Genomic DNA, 22,294 nt, shown 5'->3' with positions numbered 1-22,294 from the left:
TGCAAAATCAGCCCTTTCATTTCCCGAAATACCCGCATGACCCGGAACCCAGCAGAAAAGAATATTAAAGCCCCGTTTTTTTAATAGCTGCCAGTTAGATAAAATTTGGATAGCCACTGGATGCATCTGGTTGTGAAAATGAGCAAGTGCCTCCAAAGCACTCATACTGTCGGTGTATATGATAAAATTACGCTGAGAAGAAGGCGGAATTTCCTGTAGAGCGCAAAAAATTGCCACCAACTCAGCAGTAAAAACAGAACAACAGTTGTTTAGACGATAGCTGAGTGTATCTGATGGAGTCACTATGGCGCAACCAACATGTTCATTTGATTTTGAGCCATCTGTATATACTGGGATAAAAGTAGAAAACTGACAGCGGTGCTGATGAAAAATCTGTTGGAAAATAACAGGACTAGTCGAAAATTTATCAAATCCCAAGAATGGGTTCAGAAAAGAAAAAGATTGGATTGCATTGGATTGTAGATTTTATTGGCACAAGAGCCTGAAAAGGCCATACTGCGCCATGCATATGGTCCAAAAAGTATGAAAATTTAAACAGCGTTCAGTAAAAAAAGGTTCAAAAATTCAATGATAAAACTCTGGATCAATTGAATGATGCGTCAGGCAAATATGGCGATTCAGATAAAATGGTAAAAACCAATTGCTTTCAAGAATTTAAAAATGTTTTCGTGAGGATTTTCTCCCAACAGCGTTCGCATGTTCAGTGACAAGGAGTTAAAAAAATGTAAACGGTGAGAATTAAAATCAGACATTCTATTAAAATGTGAATAACTGTTAAAATAACTTGGCATTTGGAGCAAAAAGGAGCTCGATCGCCTAAAAAAAGATATTTATGCTTTAAGCGAGTGTGACCAATGCGGAGTCTAGTCAGTTTGACATCGAGCTCACGCATTGGGAGGCAAGGCCATGATTTAACAAAGGGTTTTATACTGTGTAATTTATTATTTGTCTGTTGGCTCCATGATTTTTCCCATAGTGAATAAATATGTTTTGTGAAAACATTCTTCGCGTCGGAAAAAGGTATTTCACGTTGCATGAACAAGGTGGCTGTTTTTGCAGCATTGTCCGCCAGTTCATTTCCCGCTATACCAACATGACCTGGAATCCAGCAGAATAATATTTCATAACCTCTATTTTGAAGTGTCTTTAAAAGACACAAGATTTCCAAGGCAATTGGATGAATTCGAATGTGAAAATGGGAAAGTGTTTCCAAGGAACTCATGCTGTCGGTATAAATACAAAAATTGCGTTCGGAGCAGAGAGAAACCTTCTGTAAAGCATAAAAAACTGCCATCAACTCAGCAGATAGAACAGAAAAGGATGCATACAGAGTGTAACCGAGTGTTTCCGTGTGGAAAACAACACCACAACCAACATGGCCGTCCGTCTTGGAACCATCCGTGAAAATAGGCAAATACTTTGAATACTGACAGCGATGAGAACAAAAAAAGTTTTTGAAAAATTACAGGGGCCGTTGTCGATTTTTCAAAACCATGAAAAGGGTTTATAAAGGAAAACTGAGGGATATCCCAAGGAGGAAATGAAAATAAATCAAGTGTCTGAATATTCATATCACGGAGTTCCGAATCATTTAGGAGTAATTTAACTCTCTCACAAAATGGAAGAATGTTAGAAGGTCGAGCCGTGTATAATCTCCGAAGGCGAATAGGAAGTATCAAGGAGTGCATAGGGTGTTTCGGGACAGACATTGCTCGGAGGTAATAGTGTACAGATATTTTTTGGCGCCGTAAATTTAATGGCATTTGGTGAGAGACAACATAAAGACTTTCCACTGGTGAGGTACGAAATGCACCTGAACAAATTCTTAAAGCTGAATGGTGTATGGTATCCAATCTACGTAAAACAGAAGATCTTGCAGAACCATATACCATACAACCATAATCCATGCGTGCTAGAATAACTGATTCATAGATTCGAAGCAAAGATGTTCTGTCTGCTCCCCAAGAGGTTCTTGAAAGTACTTTGAGAATGTTCAATGATCTGTCACACTTCTTCCGCAGATGTAAGACATGCGGAAGGAAAGTGAGCTTGCGATCAAATATTACTCCCAAATATTTTATTTCATTAACCACTGGTATTCCACTATTTTGCATATGGATTATAGGATCCAAATGGATTCCACGCTTCCTGCAAAAATGCACACATCGACTTTTCTCAGGTGAAATCACATGCCCGTTTTCATCGCACCAATCTACCAGTTTGTTAACTGCAACTTGCAGTTGGTGCTCTATTAAGCGCATATTGCTCCCCTGACAAGATATCTGAAGGTCATCCACATATAATGTACCTTGGATAGATGGAGGTAAAACGTTAAGAATCTGACTAAAATGGACAATAAAAAGTGTAACACTGAGGATGCTTCCCTGTGGAACACCCTCAGCTTGAATAAAAGGATTAGAATATAAATTACCAACCCGGACACGAAATGTGCGCAATGATAAAAAGTGTTTTAAAAACATGAGCAAGTTTCCTTTAAAGCCAAAATTTGCAAGTGTAGAGAGAATACCAAACCTCCAGGCACGATCATACGCCTTTTCCAAATCGAAGAAGACAGAGACCAGATGATTTCGGCAAACAAATGCATTGCGAATTTCAGTTTCGAGTAGGACAATATTATCAAAAGTCGCTCGTCCTCTGCGAAAACCACTCTGCAGTAATGATATGGATGCTTTTTTCTCTAATTCATATATCAGACGCGCATTAACCATGCGTTCAAGCGTCTTACATAGACTACTTGTGAGTGCAATAGGCCTATAGTGCAGAGGGTTAGAGGAGTCCTTGCCGGGTTTCAGGATTGGAATCACAACAGCTTCATGCCATTGTGATGGGAACTTCTGTTTAATCCAAATGCGATTAAATAGAATCAGCAGATTGGAAAGAGAAGTGGTAGACAAATGGCGAAGCATGCTATATGTGATTCCATCAGGACCAGGGCTGGTATCATGAGCCTTCTTTAAAGCTGCCAGTAGTTCGTGCAACCTAAATTCTGTATTGTAAGGAAGCGATTTTCGGGTGAAGAAACACAAAGACTTGCGTTCTGCACGTTTCTTAATCGCTATAAATGAAGGCTTATACGAATTGGTCGCTGAAACTTGTGCAAATGAATGTCCAAGAGTATTCGCGATATCTAAAGGAGAAGATACCAATCCGTTTTCAGTCTTCAGAACAAGAATGGAAAATTCTTGGTAAATTCCATTCGCTGCCTTGACCTTTCTCCAGAGTAGTTTCGGAGAAGTAAAGGCTGTGATAGAAGAGATGAACTTAATCCAGGACTCTCTCTGACTTTGCCTACGGACACGACGAGCATTGGCTCTGGCACGTTTGAAAGCAAGTAAATTCTCTGTTGTGGGATATCTGCGGAAAGTATTCCACCGCTTTTTTTGTTCTCGGTGACTGTCGCGGCAAGCCTCATTCCACCACGGTCTCGGGAATTTCCTCAAACGTGGGGAGCTTTTGGGGATGGTATTGTTCGCAGCGTCAATTAAACAGTCAACTACATTTTGTACGGCCTCTGTAATATTAGTTGTTCTGACCATATTCTCCGAAATTACTGCCTGTTGCATGAAAGCATTCCAATCCGCCCGCTGGAATAGGAAACGCGGGGGACAAGAAGTCGCGCCGCCTCTATCAGCATAGGAAACCATTAAGGGGAAGTGATCACTATCATAGAGATCAGTCCCAACTGCAAAACTGAGTAACGGAAAGAGATCGGGAGAGCAAATAGCCAGATCCAGACTGTGAAATGTACGTGTGGGCTCATGGAAATAGGTTTTCTCGTCATTATTAAGCAGACAGAGACATCAGAGATAAACTGTTCAATCTGTCGCCCACGAGAATTTGTATTTTTCGAGCCCCATAAAGTACTATGAGCATTAAAATCACCAAGTAGTACGAAAGGTTTGGGTAGTTGGTCCAATAAATTATTAAGTTCATGTTGGTTAATGATAGCATGTGGAGGCAAGTAAATGCTGCAAACTGTGATAAGGGTCTGTATGTGGACTTGAACAGCCACAGCTTGTAAAGAAGTTTGCAAATTTAAATGAGAGCTCGTGTAAAGATTTGAGGTTAAGATGCAAACACCACCGGAAGGATTATTTCCAGTATTAGCATCTTTACGAGCACAGTTATGGCCACGAATTTTCATGGGGATGTCATGTTTCAGGAAAGTGTCCTGAAAAGCAAAACAAGCGGGATGGAACTGGTTAATAATTTTCTTAATACCAACAAATTTGGACCGAAGGCCACGACAGTTCCAAGAAATGAAAGTACCCATTAAGTCACAGAAGTATTGAGAATGTTGGTGCGAGTCTTATTAAGAGTTGGCGAAGTATCGCAACTCATTTGTAACTCATCCTTCTCGTCAGACGGATGAAGGGAAATGGAATCGGGACTTTTAGGTTTGCCAAAAATGGACGTTAAGTCCTTATGAACATTACCTTGTGTCGCAAGTCCCAAAGCGACAGAATTTTGTGATGTCGATTTTTTCAACTTTGACCTGATGTCTTTTGGTGAGATTCCTCGTTTCGAAAGCTTAAGTTTAAGTGATTTCTGAGAGTTAGAATTAATTTTAGGTCTAGGCGATTTGCTAGTTACAGGAGTCGTGTTTGTTTCATTTTCAATTTCGGAATCGGATGACTTTTCAGTATTTTTCGGTTGGGGAGCATATTTTGCACAATTTGTGCAGGAACAATTTACACAGAAGGATGTTTTAACCATGGAAGCATAGCTCAATCCAGGTTTTGGTGTCTGATTTAAAACTTTTTTCCGAGCTTCAGGATAGCTGATGTCTTCTTTAAATTTAATAGAGGTAATTTCTTTTTCTACTTTCCATCGTTCACAGGACCGAGAGAAAGATGCATGATTCTCACCGCAATTTACACATTTTTCTACAGCGTTACATTGCTGGCTGTCGTGGCCTTTTTCAGCACAGCGGGCGCATGTTAATGTCCCGCGGCAGTTAGCCCTGGAGTGGCCAAAACGCTGGCATTGAAAACATCTTAGCGGATTAGGGATGTACTGGCGGACAGGCAATTTTATATATACTGCATAAAGGAATTCAGGTATTTTTGGTCTATGAAAGGTCATTACGTAATGTTTGGTGGGTAGGAGTTGTCCATCCCGCCTAATGGTGATCTGGCGTACATGAGTTACTCCTTGGGGTTTCAGTTCCTCGGAGATCTCCTCTAAAGGAACGTTAAACAATTCCCCACACGTTATTACTCCTTTGGAGAAATTTAGGGATGCGTGAGAGCTGACAGTAACAGGAAAGGTGGCTAAGGCTTTAAGTTTCATAATTTGCAGTGCTTGCTTTTTGGAATTTACCTGTACCAGCAAGTCACCAGAACGCATCTTCCGGATAGAAGATACCTCACCAATGGTTGCTGTAATGGCTTTCTGTACGAGGAATGGTGAAATAGAATTAAACGAATCATTCTTTTCAGAAACACGTTTGATAACGAAATAACGGTCAAAATGTGGAATATTACATTTGAGATTTAGTTCTTTGTGATGCCCACTGAAGGGAGATTTTCGGGAGGAGCCCATGCGATATCGAATAAGATTCAGGTCCGACGGCACCGCCCACCACGGAGCCCAACAAGGGAAGGCAGCCACCGGCTCTGGCCATTCCCAGCCTCGGCGCTTACCTTGGTGCTAGCCGGAACCTATACGCTCGGAGTTACCCCTGGGGACAGTGACCACCCTTAACGCCAAGCCCAAGGAGTAACCCCTTTGCTTGATCCCTAGCAGACTAGCCACTCAGGTGACTAGGTACCAGCCGATTGATACACCGGGGACCACAGTGCACCACCCGTCTTTCAAATGGGTTGCCACGCACGGCCAACACGTGGGGTTTTGGCTGTCCATGAGAAGCAAGAAGCAAACAGAGCGGCGACAGCTTCTCATGGAGAGCTCCCTCGCTTGCCATCGAGGGAAAGAAAAAAAAAGGCGACAGCAGAAGGCGCAGAGGAGAGTAAACCTAAAGCGAGTAAAGATCTCTGGGTACCTCGGGATTGGGACACCCGTACTCACCTATAGTAGGTGAGCCCCTGAGGGGGAAAGAAAAAGAGGGAATATCCCAAGGGGGAAAGGAATGCAAATCAAGAGATTTAACGGTAACATTATAAAAATTCGAGTCATTCAGGGAAGTTTTAACTGTCTCTAAAAATGGAAGAATATTTGAGGGTCGGAAATTATAAATTCTTCTTAGACTAACAGGTATAACCGTGCTGCATATGGGATGATTTGAGACGGACTTTGCAAGAAAATAATATAACGTAGACAATTTTTTACATCGCAAATAAAGTGGCAATTGGTGGCAAATAACATATAAGCTCTCAACTGGGGAAGTGCGAAAAGCTCCCGAACAGATCCTGAGAGCAGAATGGTGTACGGTATCAAGTCGCCGCAAAACAGAAGGGCGTGCAGAACCATATACCATACAGCCATAGTCTATGCGCGAAAGAATGATGGCTTGATAGACACGGAGAAGGGAGGTTCGATCGGCACCCCAAGATGTTTTAGAAAGTACCTTCAAGATATTCAAGTTTTCTTACACCTCTTCCTCAGTTGTAAGATATGAGGAAGGAAAGTGAGTTTACGATCGAAAACTACACCCAAAAAGCGTATTTCAGCCGCAACTGGAATTGCCGTATTTCGTATTAAGATAACAGGATCTGAATTTATATTTCTCTTCCTACAGAAATGAATACATCGACTCTTCTCCGGAGAGATAGTGTGGCCATTGCTATTACACCAATTTACCACTCTATCAACTGCAATTTGCAATTGTCTCTCAATTAAATTCATGTTGTTTCCTTGGCATGAGATCTGCAAATCATCAACATAAAGTGTTCCATGAACAGATGAAGGTAAAACAGATAAAACTTTACTGAGATGAACTATAAAAAGTGTTACACTAAGGACACTACCCTGAGGGACACCCTCAGTTTGTATAAAATGATTGGAATAAAAATTACCGAATCGAACACGAAACGTACGAAGTGATAAAAAGTTTTGTATAAATACGGGCATGTTTCCTCTAAAACCAAATTCAAAAAGTGTGGATAATATATCATAGCGCCTTGCACGGTCGTAGGCTTTCTCAATGTCAAAGAATATGGAGACCAGGTGATTCCTCCTAACAAAGGCATTGCGTATTTCTGTTTCAAGTAAAATGAGGTTATCAAAGGTCGATCTGCCTCTGCGGAAACCGCTTTGCATAGGGGAGATGCAACCCTGTTTCTCTAGTTCATAAATTAAACGAGCAAACGAGCATTCATAAATTAAACGAGCGATTGGTCGATAGCTCAGAGGGTTCGATGGATCTTTGTCGGGTTTTAAGATTGGAATCACGATTGCTTCCTGCCATTGTGAAGGATATTTTTTCTCATTCCAAATTCTGTTGAATAAATGTATCAGATTGGAAACAGAAGTGGTGCTCAAATGGCGAAGCATATTATAGGTTATTCCATCTGGCCCTGGGCTGGTATCATGGGCTTGACACAAAGCCATTTCCAGTTCCGACATCTTGAATTCACAATTGTATGTAAAGTTTCTTCTAGTATTGAAATGCAAATACAACCCCTCCGCGCGATTCCTAATTGCCAGGAAATCAGGATTATAGGAATCAATTGCGGAGATTTTGCAAATGCTTGGCCTAGAGTATTGGCTACGTCTAATGGGTCGGAATGCATCACAGTTCCCGTTTTTAAAACAGGGAGGGAAGACTCATTATAGATCCCATTAGCAGCCTTTACCTTTCTCCATAGGGGTTGACTGGAAATGTGTGATGTTATAGATGAAACAAATGATATCCAGGAATTCCTCCGACTTTGACGCCAAATGCGACGAGCTAGTGCTTTGGCTCTTTTGAATGCAACAAGATTTTCTGTTGTTGGGTACCTTCTAAATTTATTCCACAGTTTTTTCTGTTGCTTATAACTGTCACGACAGGCTCCGTTCCACCACGGTCTTCGAAATTTTCGTAGGCGTGGGGATGATTTTGGAATAGTGTTGTTAGCGCCGTTCATTATGGTATCAACAATATTTTGTACTGCATCCGTGATGTTTGATGTATTGACCATATCCCGAGTGATATCTGCTAACTGTGAAAAACCTTTCCAGTCTGCCCGCTGGAATAGGAAACGCGGAGGACAATTAGTCGCACCGCCGCTATCAGCATGGGAGACAATAACAGGAAAGTGATCGCTGTTATACAAATCTTTGCTAACTGCAAATGTCAGTAATGGCAAGAGTTCAGGTGAGCATATGGCCAGATCAAGAGTATGGAAATTACGCTTGGGTTCGTGGAAGTAGGTTTTCTCATCGTTGTTCAGTAAACAGAGACAGGTATTGGCAATAAATTGCTCGATCTGTCTCCCACGCGAGTTTGTATTATCCGAACCCCACAAAGTACTATGTCCATTGAAGTCGCCAATTATGATAAATGGTTTAGGAAGCTGGAACACTAGGTTGTCAAGATCTTGTTGACGTATGATATCATGAGGTGGCAAATAAATACTGCAGACTGTGACCAATTTTCTAGTGTGAACTTGCACAGCCACAGCCTGTAGTGAAGTGTGTAAAGGTAGTGGTGTGCTTGGATATAAATTCGAAGTAAAGATACAGACGCCTCCAGAAGTGTGATGTCCAGTGTCTGCATCTTTTCTAACACAGTTAAAGCCACGCAATTTTATGTGAATGCTGGGTGTCAAGAAAGTTTCTTGAACACCGAAACAGAGTGGATGAAATTTGCTAATAATCGACTTGATATCACACAGTTTGGATCTTATGCCGCGACAATTCCATGAAAGGAAGGTACCCATTAAGAAAGAGGTTTTGAAGAGGAAGTTTTAGAATTATTTGATTGAGTTGCCTCATATTCGCAACTCATCTGTAAGTCATCCTCATCATCAGAAGGGTGTAGTTTAATATCAGGGCTATTTGCCATGCCGAATACAGACGTTAAGTCCTTATTTACAATACCTTGCGTCGCAATCCCAAAAGCGACGGAATTTTTTAATGTCGATTTTTTCAGTTTTTGAGGAACATCTTGTAATGAGAGGCCACGTTTTGCAAGCTTCAATGTCAGCGATTTTTGAGTTTTTTTCTTTGATTTCTTTTTTAAAACTGTAGAAGTTTCAGGGGTAACACTGACGGAGTTTTCTGTGTCTGAAGAAGAAACATTTCTCAGTTGTTTGGATGTGGTAACGTTTTTAATACAGTTTGTGCAAGAGCAGTTTGCACAAAATGACCTTTTTATAACAGAAGCATATGTTATGCCAGGAGTAGGAGTTTGAGCTACAATCCTATGCCTAGCTTCAGGAAAAGATAGATTTTCTTTGATTTTTAGAGTTATAATCTGTTTTTCAAGCTGCCATCGCGAGCAAGATCGAGAGTAGGACGTGTGATCGCCACCGCAGTTCACGCACTTTTCTGTTGCGGCACACTGCTGGCTGTCGTGACCTTTTTCTGCGCATCGGGCACAAGTGAGTGTCCCGCGGCAGTTTGCCTTTGAATGACCAAAGCGCTGGCAGTTAAAGCATCTAAGAGGGTTCGGGATGTATGGTCTTACTGGTAATTTGATGTAGCCTGCATAGATATGTTCTGGTAGTTTTGGAGATTTAAATGTTAGGATGTGGTGTTTAGTTTCTATGATTTCTCCATCACGCCTGATGGTAATTCGGTGGACATGAACAACTCCTTGGGATTTTAACTCATCTGTTATGTAGTCAACAGAGAGATTCAGAATTTCTCCACAAGTGATAACACCTTTAGAGGTATTTAATGAAGCATGGGGGCTGACACTGATTGGGATAGTTGCAAGAGCTTTCAATTTTTGTATGATCTGGGCTTGCTTTCGAGAATTGACCTCTACTAACAAGTCACCAGATCGCATCTTTTTAATTGATATTACTTCACCGACAGTTGCAGTGATGGCCTTCTGCACCAAGAATGGCTATACTGTTTCAAAAGTTTCGTTTTTTATCGTACAAACGTTTGACTATGAAAAAACTATCGAAATGGTACTCAAAATTAGAAGTATTTGGAACAATGCTACGCCCACTAAAGGGACCCTTTTTGGGAGGAGCCATGCGATATTTAGAGAAATTCAGGCCAGACGGCACCGCCCACCACGGAGCCCAACAAGGGAAGGCAGCCACCGGCTCTGGCCATTTCCAGCCTCGGCACTTACCTTGGTGCTAGCCGGAACCTATACGCTGGGAGTTACCCCCGGGGACAGTGACCACCCTTAACGCCAAGCCCAAGGAGTAACCCCTTCGCTTGATCCCTAGCAGACTAGCCACTCAGGTGACTAGCTACCAGCCGATTGATGCACAGGGGACCACAGTACACCACCCGTCTTTCAAATGGGTTGCCACGCACGGCCAACACGTGGGACTTTGGCTGTCCATGAGAAGCAAGAAGCAAACAGAGCGGCGACAGCTTCTCATGGAGAGCCCCCTCGCTTGCCGTCGAAGGAGGGAAAAACAGCAGAAAGCAGAAGGCGTAGGGGATTGGAAACATAAAGGGAGTAAAGATCCCTGGGTACCTCGGGATTGGGACACCCGTACTCACCTATAGTAGGTGAGCCCCTGAGGGGGTTGGCAAACTGGCATAGTCTATAATGGTAATTCTGAAGTAGCTACAATAAATACTTCGTAACGAAATCGGTTTTGGGCTATAATTCGACTGAAGTGCTTACATATTTTATTTTATACTGTGGAATTGTATGCGGTGCCTCGTCAGCAGGTTTGAAGAGTTTCATACAAAATATATGCGAGCTCGAATCTATCAATTGTTTTTCAAGCATTGTCAAAATTAACAATTTACTCATCTTGAACTAATTTTGTGGGATACATCATATATTATTCAAAAGATCGACATATTATTTTTTGCCGGATGAAAAGAATAGTTGAAACCGAATCCTTGTGGAAAAATATTTTTTTCGTGTGTGTGTGTGTGTGATTTGAAGCTGGAATTAGATGCAAGGTCTTATTGTTATTTTTAAATTCCCTGATGAATTCAGGAAATGTAGGACTGAATTTCAATGCTAGAAAATTTTTTCCAGGAAGATGTAAGAGTTCATCGTAAAATAATTCAACATGAAAATCTTCAACATCAAATCTGAATCTTCTTTAGATTCGCACGGATATCTAGCAAAACCATGAGGACTTTTATCTATAGTGGTGTAGAATTACGATGAAATCTAACAACATCCTTTAACTGCCATTCAACTTTTTCACTCTTGACATTTGAAGCCGAATGATGGTTCGTGATAGTTCTTGTGTGAACTTAAAAATTGGATAAAGACTTTAAATAACTCTGATTAATTATATATCTGGGATACTGAACCTTGCAACTAATCTTTAAAACTAAATTAACTCAAGAGTTAGGATTTATGCCGATCTGAGAACCTACAGACTCAAGAATCGCAACACTAGATTATGTTTTCTTTCCCAAACAATGGAATGATCACCTGCCTCCCTAATGTTGTTGGAGTGAGTGAGTGAATGAAGTTTTATGGCACAAAAACCAATTTTGGTTATGCTGCGCCAAACATATGGTATATATCAAGTACAAATGGTGGATTAAAACTCTTATAGTTGGATTTATAAAAAAGGTTAAATGATTCAAACGTGATTCATCTCTAAAACAAGGTACAATGAAAGATTAACAAATGTTATTAATCAGAAATACGCGATAAAAATAATCAAGGAATGGTAAAAGATTGTGACATATGTAATGTTTTCTTGACAAATGCCAATGTTGTTTGCAATAGTTAAAAACCAAGTGCTAAAACCAGTGTTAGCTTTTTTTCTTACGTCGATGTTTAACATATTTCCTTTTAAAAGTTGAATAAAAGCGTGGATTAGTGATTGTCCGACTGGTTGATGGCTGATGTCTAACGTCGTTTATTATGTCTTCGTCAATGGTTTCTTCGGGATCATAATCAATGAAATCATCCGATTCTGCATCATCAGAAAGTAAATTATCAGTTAATATGGATTCTCTCAGTGGATTGGTTGAACCTGGTAATTCGCTTGTATCTTGGACAAATGTGTTTGAATCTCTAAATTCAGAAACAAAAACATTTTCATTAGAATCCATATTGTTGTATTGCTTGGTTTTTTTCTTTTTTGGAGGCCGTGTGACATTACAAATTTTGTCATCTGTAAGAGTTGAAACAGAGATTTTAGAAGCACTGAACAGGTTAGTAGAACTTAAATCTGTTTGTACAAATTTTTCAGTTGTAATAAAGGATTTTCTTTGCTGCACTATAGTTGCAAATGATGGAACAGATGGTGGCAAACACAGTTTTTTTGCTTCTGCATAAGAAATATTTTTTAATGATTTCAGCCTCTGAATTTGTTTTTCTTGTTGCCATGTAGGACAAACCTTTGAGCTTGATTCATGCGGCTGCGAACAATTCGCACACTTCGGCTCTGAATGACAGTCAGTAGAAGAATGCCCAACTGATGCACATCTAGAGCACACAAAATTTCCACGACAGGCAGCTTTTGAATGTCCAAACCTTTGACATTTATAACATCTAATCGGGTTGGGGATAAAAGGCCGTACACGACAGTACAAGTAACCAGCTTTTACAGATTTGGGTAGTTCAGTTTTATTGAAGGTTAAGATTATACTATTAGTTGGTTGTAATTCAGAACCTTTCTTCATAAAAATACGACGAACATGAATAACGCCCTGATCAGCGAATCCTTCTAAAATTTCCGATTCTGAAGTGTTGAACAATTCAGGCTCAGAGATAACACCTCGAACAGAATTCAGAGTTTTGTGGGGTGTTACAGATATTGGAATGTCAAGTAATGTTTTTGCAATAAGAAAAGATTTTGTTTGCGTCGAAGACAAAGTTTCAATCAAGAAATCACCCGATTTTAATTTTTTAATTGATTTTGGTTCCCCACCAATGCCTGTAATACCTTTGTAGATTGCAAAAGGTGAAAGAGAAGAAATGTTTCTCGATTTATCAAAGGACAGAATTAAAAATCTTACGAATTTACTAAGACAATCTATGTTGCTACGTTCCAGATAAGAATTTCCGACACCAGAAGAATTTTGAAAAGACCCCATGCAAAGAAATGACAAAATTCGGGCCCTGACGGCACCGCCCACCACGGAGCCCAACAAGGGAAGGCAGCCACCGGCTCTGGACATCCCCAGCCTCGGCACTTACCTTGATGCTAGCCAAGGCCTATACGCTCAGAGTCACCTCCAGGAACGTTGACCACCCTTAACGCCAAGCCCCAGAGAATGACTCTTTCGCTTGATCCCTAGCAGACTAACCAAGTGGTTAGGATACCAGCCGATTGGCACACCGGAGATCACAGTGCACCACCCGTCTAAAGGGTCGCCACGCACGGCCAACACGTGGGGTTTTTTGGCTGTCCATGAGAAGCAAGAAACAAACAGAGCGGCAACAGCTTCTCATGGAGAGCTCCCTTCTTGCCGTCGAGGGATGGAAGGATCAAGCAAATAGCAGAAGGCGTAGAGGAGGAGAATCATGAAGGGAGTAAAGATCCCTGGGTACCTCGGGATAGGGACACCCGTACTCACCTATAGTAGGTGAGCCCCTGAGGGGCTAATGTTGTTGGAAAGAAAGGTTTTTAATAAAAGAAAGAGATTTTTCTGCTTGTAACTTGAGAAGTTACTATGGTGAGTACAATTTTATAATTACAATAAAAAATAAAATTAACCATAATACTTTAAAGATAAGATTTAATAGATATAATTTCTTGTCATGCGCCAAGTCCCAATGCCCACTACTGAGTAGAGGTAAATGAGATCGAGTTGAAGAACCGGGTATTGATAAACTCAATTACTAAACTCAAAATACATTGAGTTACAGCAAAAAGCAAGCGGATTATCTCTGGTATGTTTAATAAAAGGCTTGTACAAAGTGCCATATTCCAGAAACCCTGCTACTAATTTTGAGGGCATGAAAGTCCCATTTCACCGGATTTTATTGAAAAAGCCAAATATATTTAAGTTCGCGTTTGCAATGACCAATAGGAAATGAATCTTGAATGGTCTAAAGATCGACTGAGATAAAATTCGTGTCAAGGTGGAATGAGCAAACTCAAAGGCACCAAAGCTGACTTTATCAAACAGGTAAATGAAGCCGGAAACAGTATTAGCCACAAGTATTGTGATAAAATGCAATGAAAAAGAAATTTAAAATAATGCCACCAATGAAAACATATTTATATCAAATAATCTTGTTACGCTTCTGTCAATTTTTATATGCAAGTACACAATAATTGAAAAAAGTAATAATTAAGATTCAATAACTACTATAATATAAGCTAGTGTCTGACTTTTCTCAGCTTAATGTTGAGATGTAACTCCCGCCAAACTTATCATTTATGAGACCGTTACTTAAGTGAAAGATAAACAATTTAAGAACATTCTAGATTCTTAAAAAAGTATTTACTTTTTTAAAAAAAATTTCAAAAGAGTTCTCTTGACGAACTGGTGTGATTCAGTCCATATGTCAGATAATAGAGATGTGTAGTCTTTAATTCTTGCATTCAACTAATTAAGCATCTTCAGGAATTTGATATGGCAGTTTATTAGGTAAAGTTTATTGAATATTATAATATATTACTATAGTTTAAGAAGAAAAATCTGAGCTGCAAAAATATTGAAATTTTCGATGTAGTAAAATCGGGCAAGCAACTCTGCAATTGGTTTTTCTTTTAAACTATATCTGAGTAAATTTTCTTTCATAATTCATTTAGTATTCCTCTTTTCTTTCTCAATTCATCTCAATTTGTCATATCAACATTCTTAATTCCTAGTTTTTATATCGACAAACATTCGCAAGCTTAATAATACTAATGCAAGCTTAACAAGTCACTTCTTTGCAATATCACTTTGTAGCGTTTTGAAAGAAATATTAAGACAAAGTAGTTTTGATTGAATTTTTTTCGTTTTTATTTCTTTTGTCAAATATGTCTCTTAACAAATAAGTCATTTAGGATTAAATTTTTCTTAATAAATAAGAAATTATTTTAATCTTTCTTCTACTTTTCTCCCATAATTTCTGTATATGAAGTTACTCCTTTGAAATTTTTTTTTGTTTTCGTTTTCATTTTGTTTATTATTTTCTGGAATTTTGATATATTTAATATTTTTATATGTCGTTTAATATTCAATAATTTTAATAATGCGAAAATATATTTGCAACGCAAATAAAGGTACAAGTTTCAATCTAAGATTCTATAGTTTATCCTTCAAAAAGGTACCAAATAATGATATTCAGGAAGAAAAACTGTGACAAAAGAAACCTAGAGCAGTTAAAAGGCATGGTATAGAGGTAAATTATACTTGCAAAATAATAATCGCTATATTAATCTGTTTCTTCACTACTTACGCGGTGAATCATTTTGCTAGAAACATTTTATTTTATACCTTATAAGTGCAGTAGGTTAATGCCTAATAAAACAATAGAGTAATTCGTAAGAAAATTGTTGATCAAGCTGCAATAACTTATTGTATAGATTTTAAAAAGTGCGAAAATCTAGATTCTTCGTTTTAAAGGATATATATATATATATATATATATATATATATATATATATATATATATATATATATATATATATATATATATATATATATATATATATATATATATATATATATGTATATATATATATATATATATATATATTATTGATCCATACTGTATAGGTTAATGCAAATATATCTTGAATTTCAAAGTGTGAAATTAATAAGAAAGATATGAACATAATCTTAATAAAAAAACAAACTTTAGAAACAATTAAAAATGAAGTCACACATTTCAAAACTAGAACAACTGAATTCGAAAAAGAAAGAAAGAAAAAAAAAAAACTTTCCCAGGAATCTATATATTACAAATTCTCTAGTCGATATTGGATTTAGAATGGCCCTAGTTTCGAAAGCTTTGATTCGTATCATTTCCATAAATGTTCTAGAATATTCAAACGAAACGTTATGTATCTTTTTAATCGAATCCCTTTATAAAATTTTTGTACCATAGGGAGTTTGAATATACATCTAGAATCTATTGAGTGTTCTAGATTATACTAAATTTGCATTTAATATTTATAAAATAAATTTAGAATAATAGTCTATAAATCTGGTACTCAATCGGCCAATGGTGATAAAGTCACTTCCCCTTCCATTTAATATTTGAAGAACCCTGAACTTTTAAAGATGTTAATATGATGATGCTTATAAAGTAGTATTCTCTTCGAAAACTGCTCAAGGATTGGATTGGAGTTTGGTGTTTATTGGCTCAAGAGCCATATCTGACTATACTGCGCCAGACATATGGTTAAAATATAGTCTTAGATTTTACATCCCACAGCTGATTAAATAAACAATGATAAAATTGCAAAGCAGTAACTCTTAAAATTGTAAACAAGGTAAAAACCACAAAGTTAAATGTTAAATAAAATGGTAAAATCCAGTTTCTTTTAAAAATTTAAAAAGGTTTTTGTGGGGATGTTTCCCCACAAGCATTTGCATATCCACAGATGAAGCATTAAAAAATCTCAAACGATGATGATTAAAATTAGGACATTCTATTAAAAGGTGAAGAACGGTTAAAATCACTTGGCATCTAGAGTAGATAGGAGCTCGATTACCGAATAAAAGGTGTTTATGAGTGAAACGAGTGTGACCAATGCGGAGTCTAGACAATTTGACGTCTAGCTCGCGCACTGGTAAACAAGGCCAGGATGAAATGATAGGTTTTACGTTATGAAGTTCGTTATTAGTATGATTGTTCTACGATTCCTGCCAGAATTAATTCATACGACGTTGAAAAATATTTTTAGCATCACGGAACGGTATGTCTTGCTGTGAAAGCAAAGATGCACTCTTTGCTGCATTATCCGCCAGCTCATTACCAGCGATTCCGACATGACTCGGAATCCAGCAAAATAATATCTTAAAATAACTGTTTTAAAGTCCTTAGAAGATCAAGGATTTTCAAGGCAACCGGGTGAATCTGATTATTAAAGTTGGAAAACATTGTCAATAAACTCATGCTGTCAGTATAGATACAAAATTTACGATCAGAAGAGAGTGAAATCCCCTGAAGAGCATAAAAGATGGCTAATAATTCAGCGGATAAAACAGATAGAGATGAGTAAAGACGGTAACTAAATATGTCGGTATCAAAAACAATACCGCAACCAACATGACCATCTAATTTCGAACCACCCGTAAATATTTTTAAGTAATTTGAATACTGACAGCAATGAGAATTAAACAGATTCTGGTAAACAATAGGATAAGTACTCTGCTTTTCAAAACTAGAGAAGGGAATTAAAAATGAAAACTGAGGAATATTCCAAGGAGGAAAGGAAAATGGATCGGTAGTCTGGATTAAATTATCATGAAGTCCATAATCACGAAGGAGTAGTTTAACTCACTCGCAGAATAGAAGTACGTGAGAGCGACGAGTATTATAAAGTCTCCGAAGACTAACCGGAAATGTCAAAGAACACACAGGACGCTTCGGAACAGACAGTGCTCGAAGATAATATTGAGCAGATAATTTTTCACGCCGTAAACTTAGTGGTAGATAATGGCAGAGCACATACAGACTATTCACAGGCGAGGTGCGAAATGCTCCTGAGCTAATTCTCAAAGCAGAATGATGTATAGTATCAAGTCTACGTAAAACTGTAGGACGAGCAGAGCCATACACCATACTTCCGTAATCTATACGGGATAAAGTCACTGCTTGATAAATTCTGAGCAAGGAAGTTCGATCTGCTCCCCAAGTGGTTCTGGACAATACCTTGAGAATGTTTAATGACCTGTCACATTTCTCCCGCAAACATGCGGAAGGAAAGTGAGCTTACTGTCAAATATTATCCCCCAAAACTTTATTTCATTGACCACAGGGATGGTAGCATTACGAATCCGAACTTCGGGATTTAAATGAATACCCCGTTTCCTACAAAAATGAACGCATTTACTTTTCTCTGGAGAAATCGTATGCCAATTTTCATTGCACCAATTTACAAGTTTGTTTACAGCAACCTGCAGTTGTCGCTCTATCAGGTGCATATTGCCCTTGGCAAGAGATCTGGAGATCATCCACGTATAATGTGCCTTGAATAGATGGAGGTAAAACATTAATTAATTGGCTAAAATGGACAATAAAAAGAGTAACACTAAGAATGCTACCCTGCGGGACACTTTCAGTTTGAATAAAACCATTTGAATAGACGTTACCCATGCGAACTTAAAACGTTCGACAAGATAAAAAGTTTTTTAAAAATATCGGTAAATTTCCTCTAAAACCATAGTTAAAAAGCGTTGAGAGTATGCCGTGACGCCACGTACGGTCGTACGCTTTCTCTATATCTAAAAAAATAGATACAAGTTGATTTCTCCTCACAAATGCATTGCGGATTTGCGTTTCCAGAAGGACGAGGTTGTCAACACTAGACCGTTCTCTACGGAAACCAATCTGCAACTGAGAGATAAATCTTTGTTTTTCTAATTCAAAAATCTAACGAGAATTGACCATACATTCTAAGGTTTTACAGAGACAGCTCGTCAAAGCTATTAGTCGGTAGGTCAGAGGATTGGGAGAACAATAGCTTCGCCATTGTGAAGGTTACTTCTGCTCGGTCCAGATTCTGTTAAATAACAATAACAGGTTGGAAAGGGAAGTGGTATTCAAATGACGGAGCATGTTATATGTAATCCCATCTGGCCCTGGACTGGTGTCATGAGATTTAGATAAGGCCTTTTCGAGTTCAAACATTTTAAATTTACAGTTATATGAAAACTTGCGACGGTCATTAAAATGCAGAGGCAACCGTTCCGTGGAATTCTTAATCGCCAGAAACTCAGGACTATGAGATTCTATTGCGGAAACTTGGGCGAATGCTTGACCCAGGATATTGGCTACTTCTAATGGAGCAGAATGTATCCCACTTCCTGTATTTAAAACAGGAATGGAAGATTTACAATAAATACCATTAGCAGCCTTTACTTTTTTCCACAACTGTTTGCTGGAGGTCGATGATGTAATAGAAGATACGAATTTAATCCAGGAATCCCTCTGACTCTGACGACGAATGCGACGAGCTAGCGCTTTGGCTCTTTTAAAAGCAACGAGATTTTCAGTTGTCGGGTACCTCCGAAAGATGTTCCATAATTTTTTCTGCTGCTTGTGGCTGTTGCGACAAGCCTCATTCCACCACGGTCTGCGAAATTTTCTGAGACGTGGGGAGGTCTTTGGAATGGTGGCATTTGGGGCGTTTAATATGGTGTCAATAACAAGTTGCATTGCTTCCGTAATGTCGTAAGTACTGATCATAGTCTCTGTGATATCTGCGAATTGAGTGAAAGTATCCCAGTCTGCCCGCTGGAATAGAAAACGCGGAGGACAGAGAGTCGCACCACCGCTATCAGCACGGGAGACAATAATAGGAAAATGATCGCTATTATATAGATCTTTGCTAACTGCAAAGTTCAATACCGGCAAGAGTTCAGGAGAGCACATATTCGTGTATGAACCTGAACAGCCACAGCCTGCAGAGAAATGTGTAATAGGAGAGGTGTACTCGGATATAAATTCGACGTCAAAATACAAACTCCACCAGAAGGTTGAGATGCTGTTTCTGCATCTCTACGAGCACAGTTATAACCGCGTATTTTGATGGGGATATTAGGTGTCAAGAAGGTCTCCTGAACACCAAATCAGATAGGATGAAAGTTGTTAAGGATGGTCTTAATTTCATTCAATTTGGACCGAACGCCACGACAATTCCATGAAACGAAGGTACCCATTAAGAAACTTTTGCTTCAAGTAAAGGATTAGGAACAGTGTTGAGAAGTTGAGAAGTATCGCAACTCATTTTAAGTTCATCCTCTTCTTCTGATGGATGAAGTGCGATTAGGTCTGTGCCTCCAAAAATGGACGTTAGGTCTTTGTGGACTGCACCTTGATTTGCGAGTCCCAAAGCAACCGAATTGCGCAAGGTTGATTTGTTCTAATATCCTGTGGAGAAAGACCATGTTTTGAGAGTTGTAATTTCAAATGTTTTCCAGATTTTGATTTGTTTCTTTTAGGTTTGTCAGGTTTCGAGAATTCAATTTCATTGTTTGTGGAATGCTCTGTTTCTGAATCAGTTGATTTTTCAAGTGTTTTTGTCTGGGTGGCAGATTTAACACAATTTAGACAAGAACAGTTTACACAAAACTGTTTCTGTACCACAGAAGCCTAGGTTAAACCAGGCGTAGGTGTTTGAGCTAGTATTTTACGTCTAGCTTCAGGATATGTAATGTTTTCTTTGAACTTAAGAGTGGTTATTTGTTTCTCAAGAGTCCAACGTTTGCAAAGTCTCGAAAAGGAAGCATGATTTTCACCACAATTGACGCACTTTTCTGGCGCAATGCGCTCCTGGCTTTCATGTCCTTTTTCAGCACATCTGGCACAAGTTACTGTCCCGCTGCAATTAGCTTTGGAGTGGCCGAAACGTTGGCATTGGAAACATCTCAAGAGATTGGGTATATATGCTCTAACAGGTAATTTCAGATAGCCGGCGTATACAAATTCAGGCAGTTTAGGCGAATGGAAAGTGAGGATGAGATGTTTCGTATTAATGAGTTGCCCATCCCGCCGAATGGTTATGCGACGTACATGAGTTACTCCTTGCTGTTGAAATCCTTTAGATATTTCTTCAAGAGAAACATTGTATAGCTCTCTACTGGTTATGACACCTTTCGAATAATTTAAGGAAGAGTGAGGGGAAACAGTAACTGGTATTCTAGCTAATTCTTTTAGTTTGGTTACGTGCTGCGCTTGCTTCTTAGAATTAACTTCTATAAGCAAATCCCCAGAACGCAGTTTACGTATACATGCAACATCACCAACGGTTGCTAATATGGCTTTTTGTACAAGAAATGGTGATACCGAGTGAAAAGTATCTTTGGATTCGGAAACTCTTTTAATGGAGAAAAATGTATCAAAACGTGAAATGGTTTGAATTTGATTCGGTAACATTTGACGCCCACTGAAGGGAGAACGGTTTTTTTTTCCCATACGATATTGATGGGGATTCGGGCCCCGACGGCACCACCCACCACGGAGTCCAACAAGGGAAGGCAGCCACCGGCTCTTTCCAATCCCAGCAGCGGCGCTTACCCCAGCGCTAGCCGGAACCTATACGCTCAGAGTCACCCCCGGGGACAGTGACCACCCTTAACGCCAAGCCCAAGGAGTGACCCCTTCGCTTGATCCATAGCAGACTAACAACTTGGGTTGATAGCTACCGGCCGATTGATACACCGGGGACCACAGTGCACCACCCGTCTAATGGGTCGCCACTCACGGCAAACACGTGGGAGTATTTGCTGTCCATGAGAAGCAGGAAGCAAACAGAGCGGCGACAGCTTCTCATGGAGAGCTCCCTCTTCTACCCTCGAGGGAAAGAAGAATTACAGCCAAAAGTAGAAGACGGAGGGGAGAGTAAATATAAAGGGAGTAAAGATCCCTGGGTACCTCGGGATTCGGACACCCGTACTGACCTTTAGTAGGTGAGCCCCTGAGGGGCGAAAACTGCTGAAATCAAACTGTTACGAATCTGTGATGCGGCTTCTCAGCATAGTTGGTTCCATCATCAGAAAGACAGTTTTACAGTCATCTGTATTAGACGGAGTCCGGGTGTCGCGTCGGAGGTCCATGAGCTTGGCGACAAACTTGGCGACCATTTGGCGACGAATTTGGCGACTTCGGCGCCAAAATAGATTATACCCGAAACATCGAGAATTTTCCCGATCCGTCCATTAGGTACCGAGATACCCCTCGAACGTTCCTAATTGATTGAGAGGCTTCCAGCACACCTCCTGAGACCTATAAAAGGAGGCAGTCTGTGCTGCCAGAGTAGAGTAGTCGAAATCGACGGTGAAGAGTAATCGGAATCGACAGAGAGAGTAGTCGGAATCGATAGAGAGAGTAGTCGGAATCGACGGTGAAGAACTGGTCTTCCAGGGATTGGCAGAGCAGCGACGGAGTCAAACTAGTGCTGAACTAAGCTGTGCGCTACTGTCTGCAGTAGAGTCTTGTTGTGTGCTGCTGTTTGCATCGCGGCTGAAGATAATTGTCTTCTCTGTGCTGGATATAGTTGTCGTCTTTGTGCTGTCCTGTGTGTTTTCATGTAAATAAACGTCGTTGTTCCTTTTTCTACTGCCGTCTGCTGAGTGAGCG

At 39.5% G+C, this 22,294-nt stretch overlaps 2 protein-coding genes across 2 annotated transcripts; both read right to left on the bottom strand.

Annotated features, from left to right (window-relative positions):
• Positions 1-4,314: 4,314 nt before the first annotated feature.
• On the bottom strand, positions 4,315-5,586 carry LOC129959905 (uncharacterized). The gene has a single exon (XM_056072803.1). It carries the CDS (start codon positions 5,584-5,586, stop codon positions 4,315-4,317), a length of 1,272 nt encoding a protein of 423 aa, XP_055928778.1.
• Positions 5,587-20,308: 14,722 nt separating this feature from the next.
• Positions 20,309-21,091, bottom strand: LOC129959904 (uncharacterized). Its single transcript, XM_056072802.1, has one exon. The coding sequence runs from the start codon at positions 21,089-21,091 to the stop codon at positions 20,309-20,311; it is 783 nt and encodes a 260-aa protein (XP_055928777.1).
• Positions 21,092-22,294: the final 1,203 nt, after the last annotated feature.

Source organism: Argiope bruennichi, chromosome X2 (assembly GCF_947563725.1).
Source record: "Argiope bruennichi chromosome X2, qqArgBrue1.1, whole genome shotgun sequence".
NCBI classification, from domain to species: domain Eukaryota; kingdom Metazoa; phylum Arthropoda; class Arachnida; order Araneae; family Araneidae; genus Argiope; species Argiope bruennichi.
Note: the sequence above shows the minus strand (reverse complement) of the source record. Positions and strands in the feature narration are given on the sequence as shown.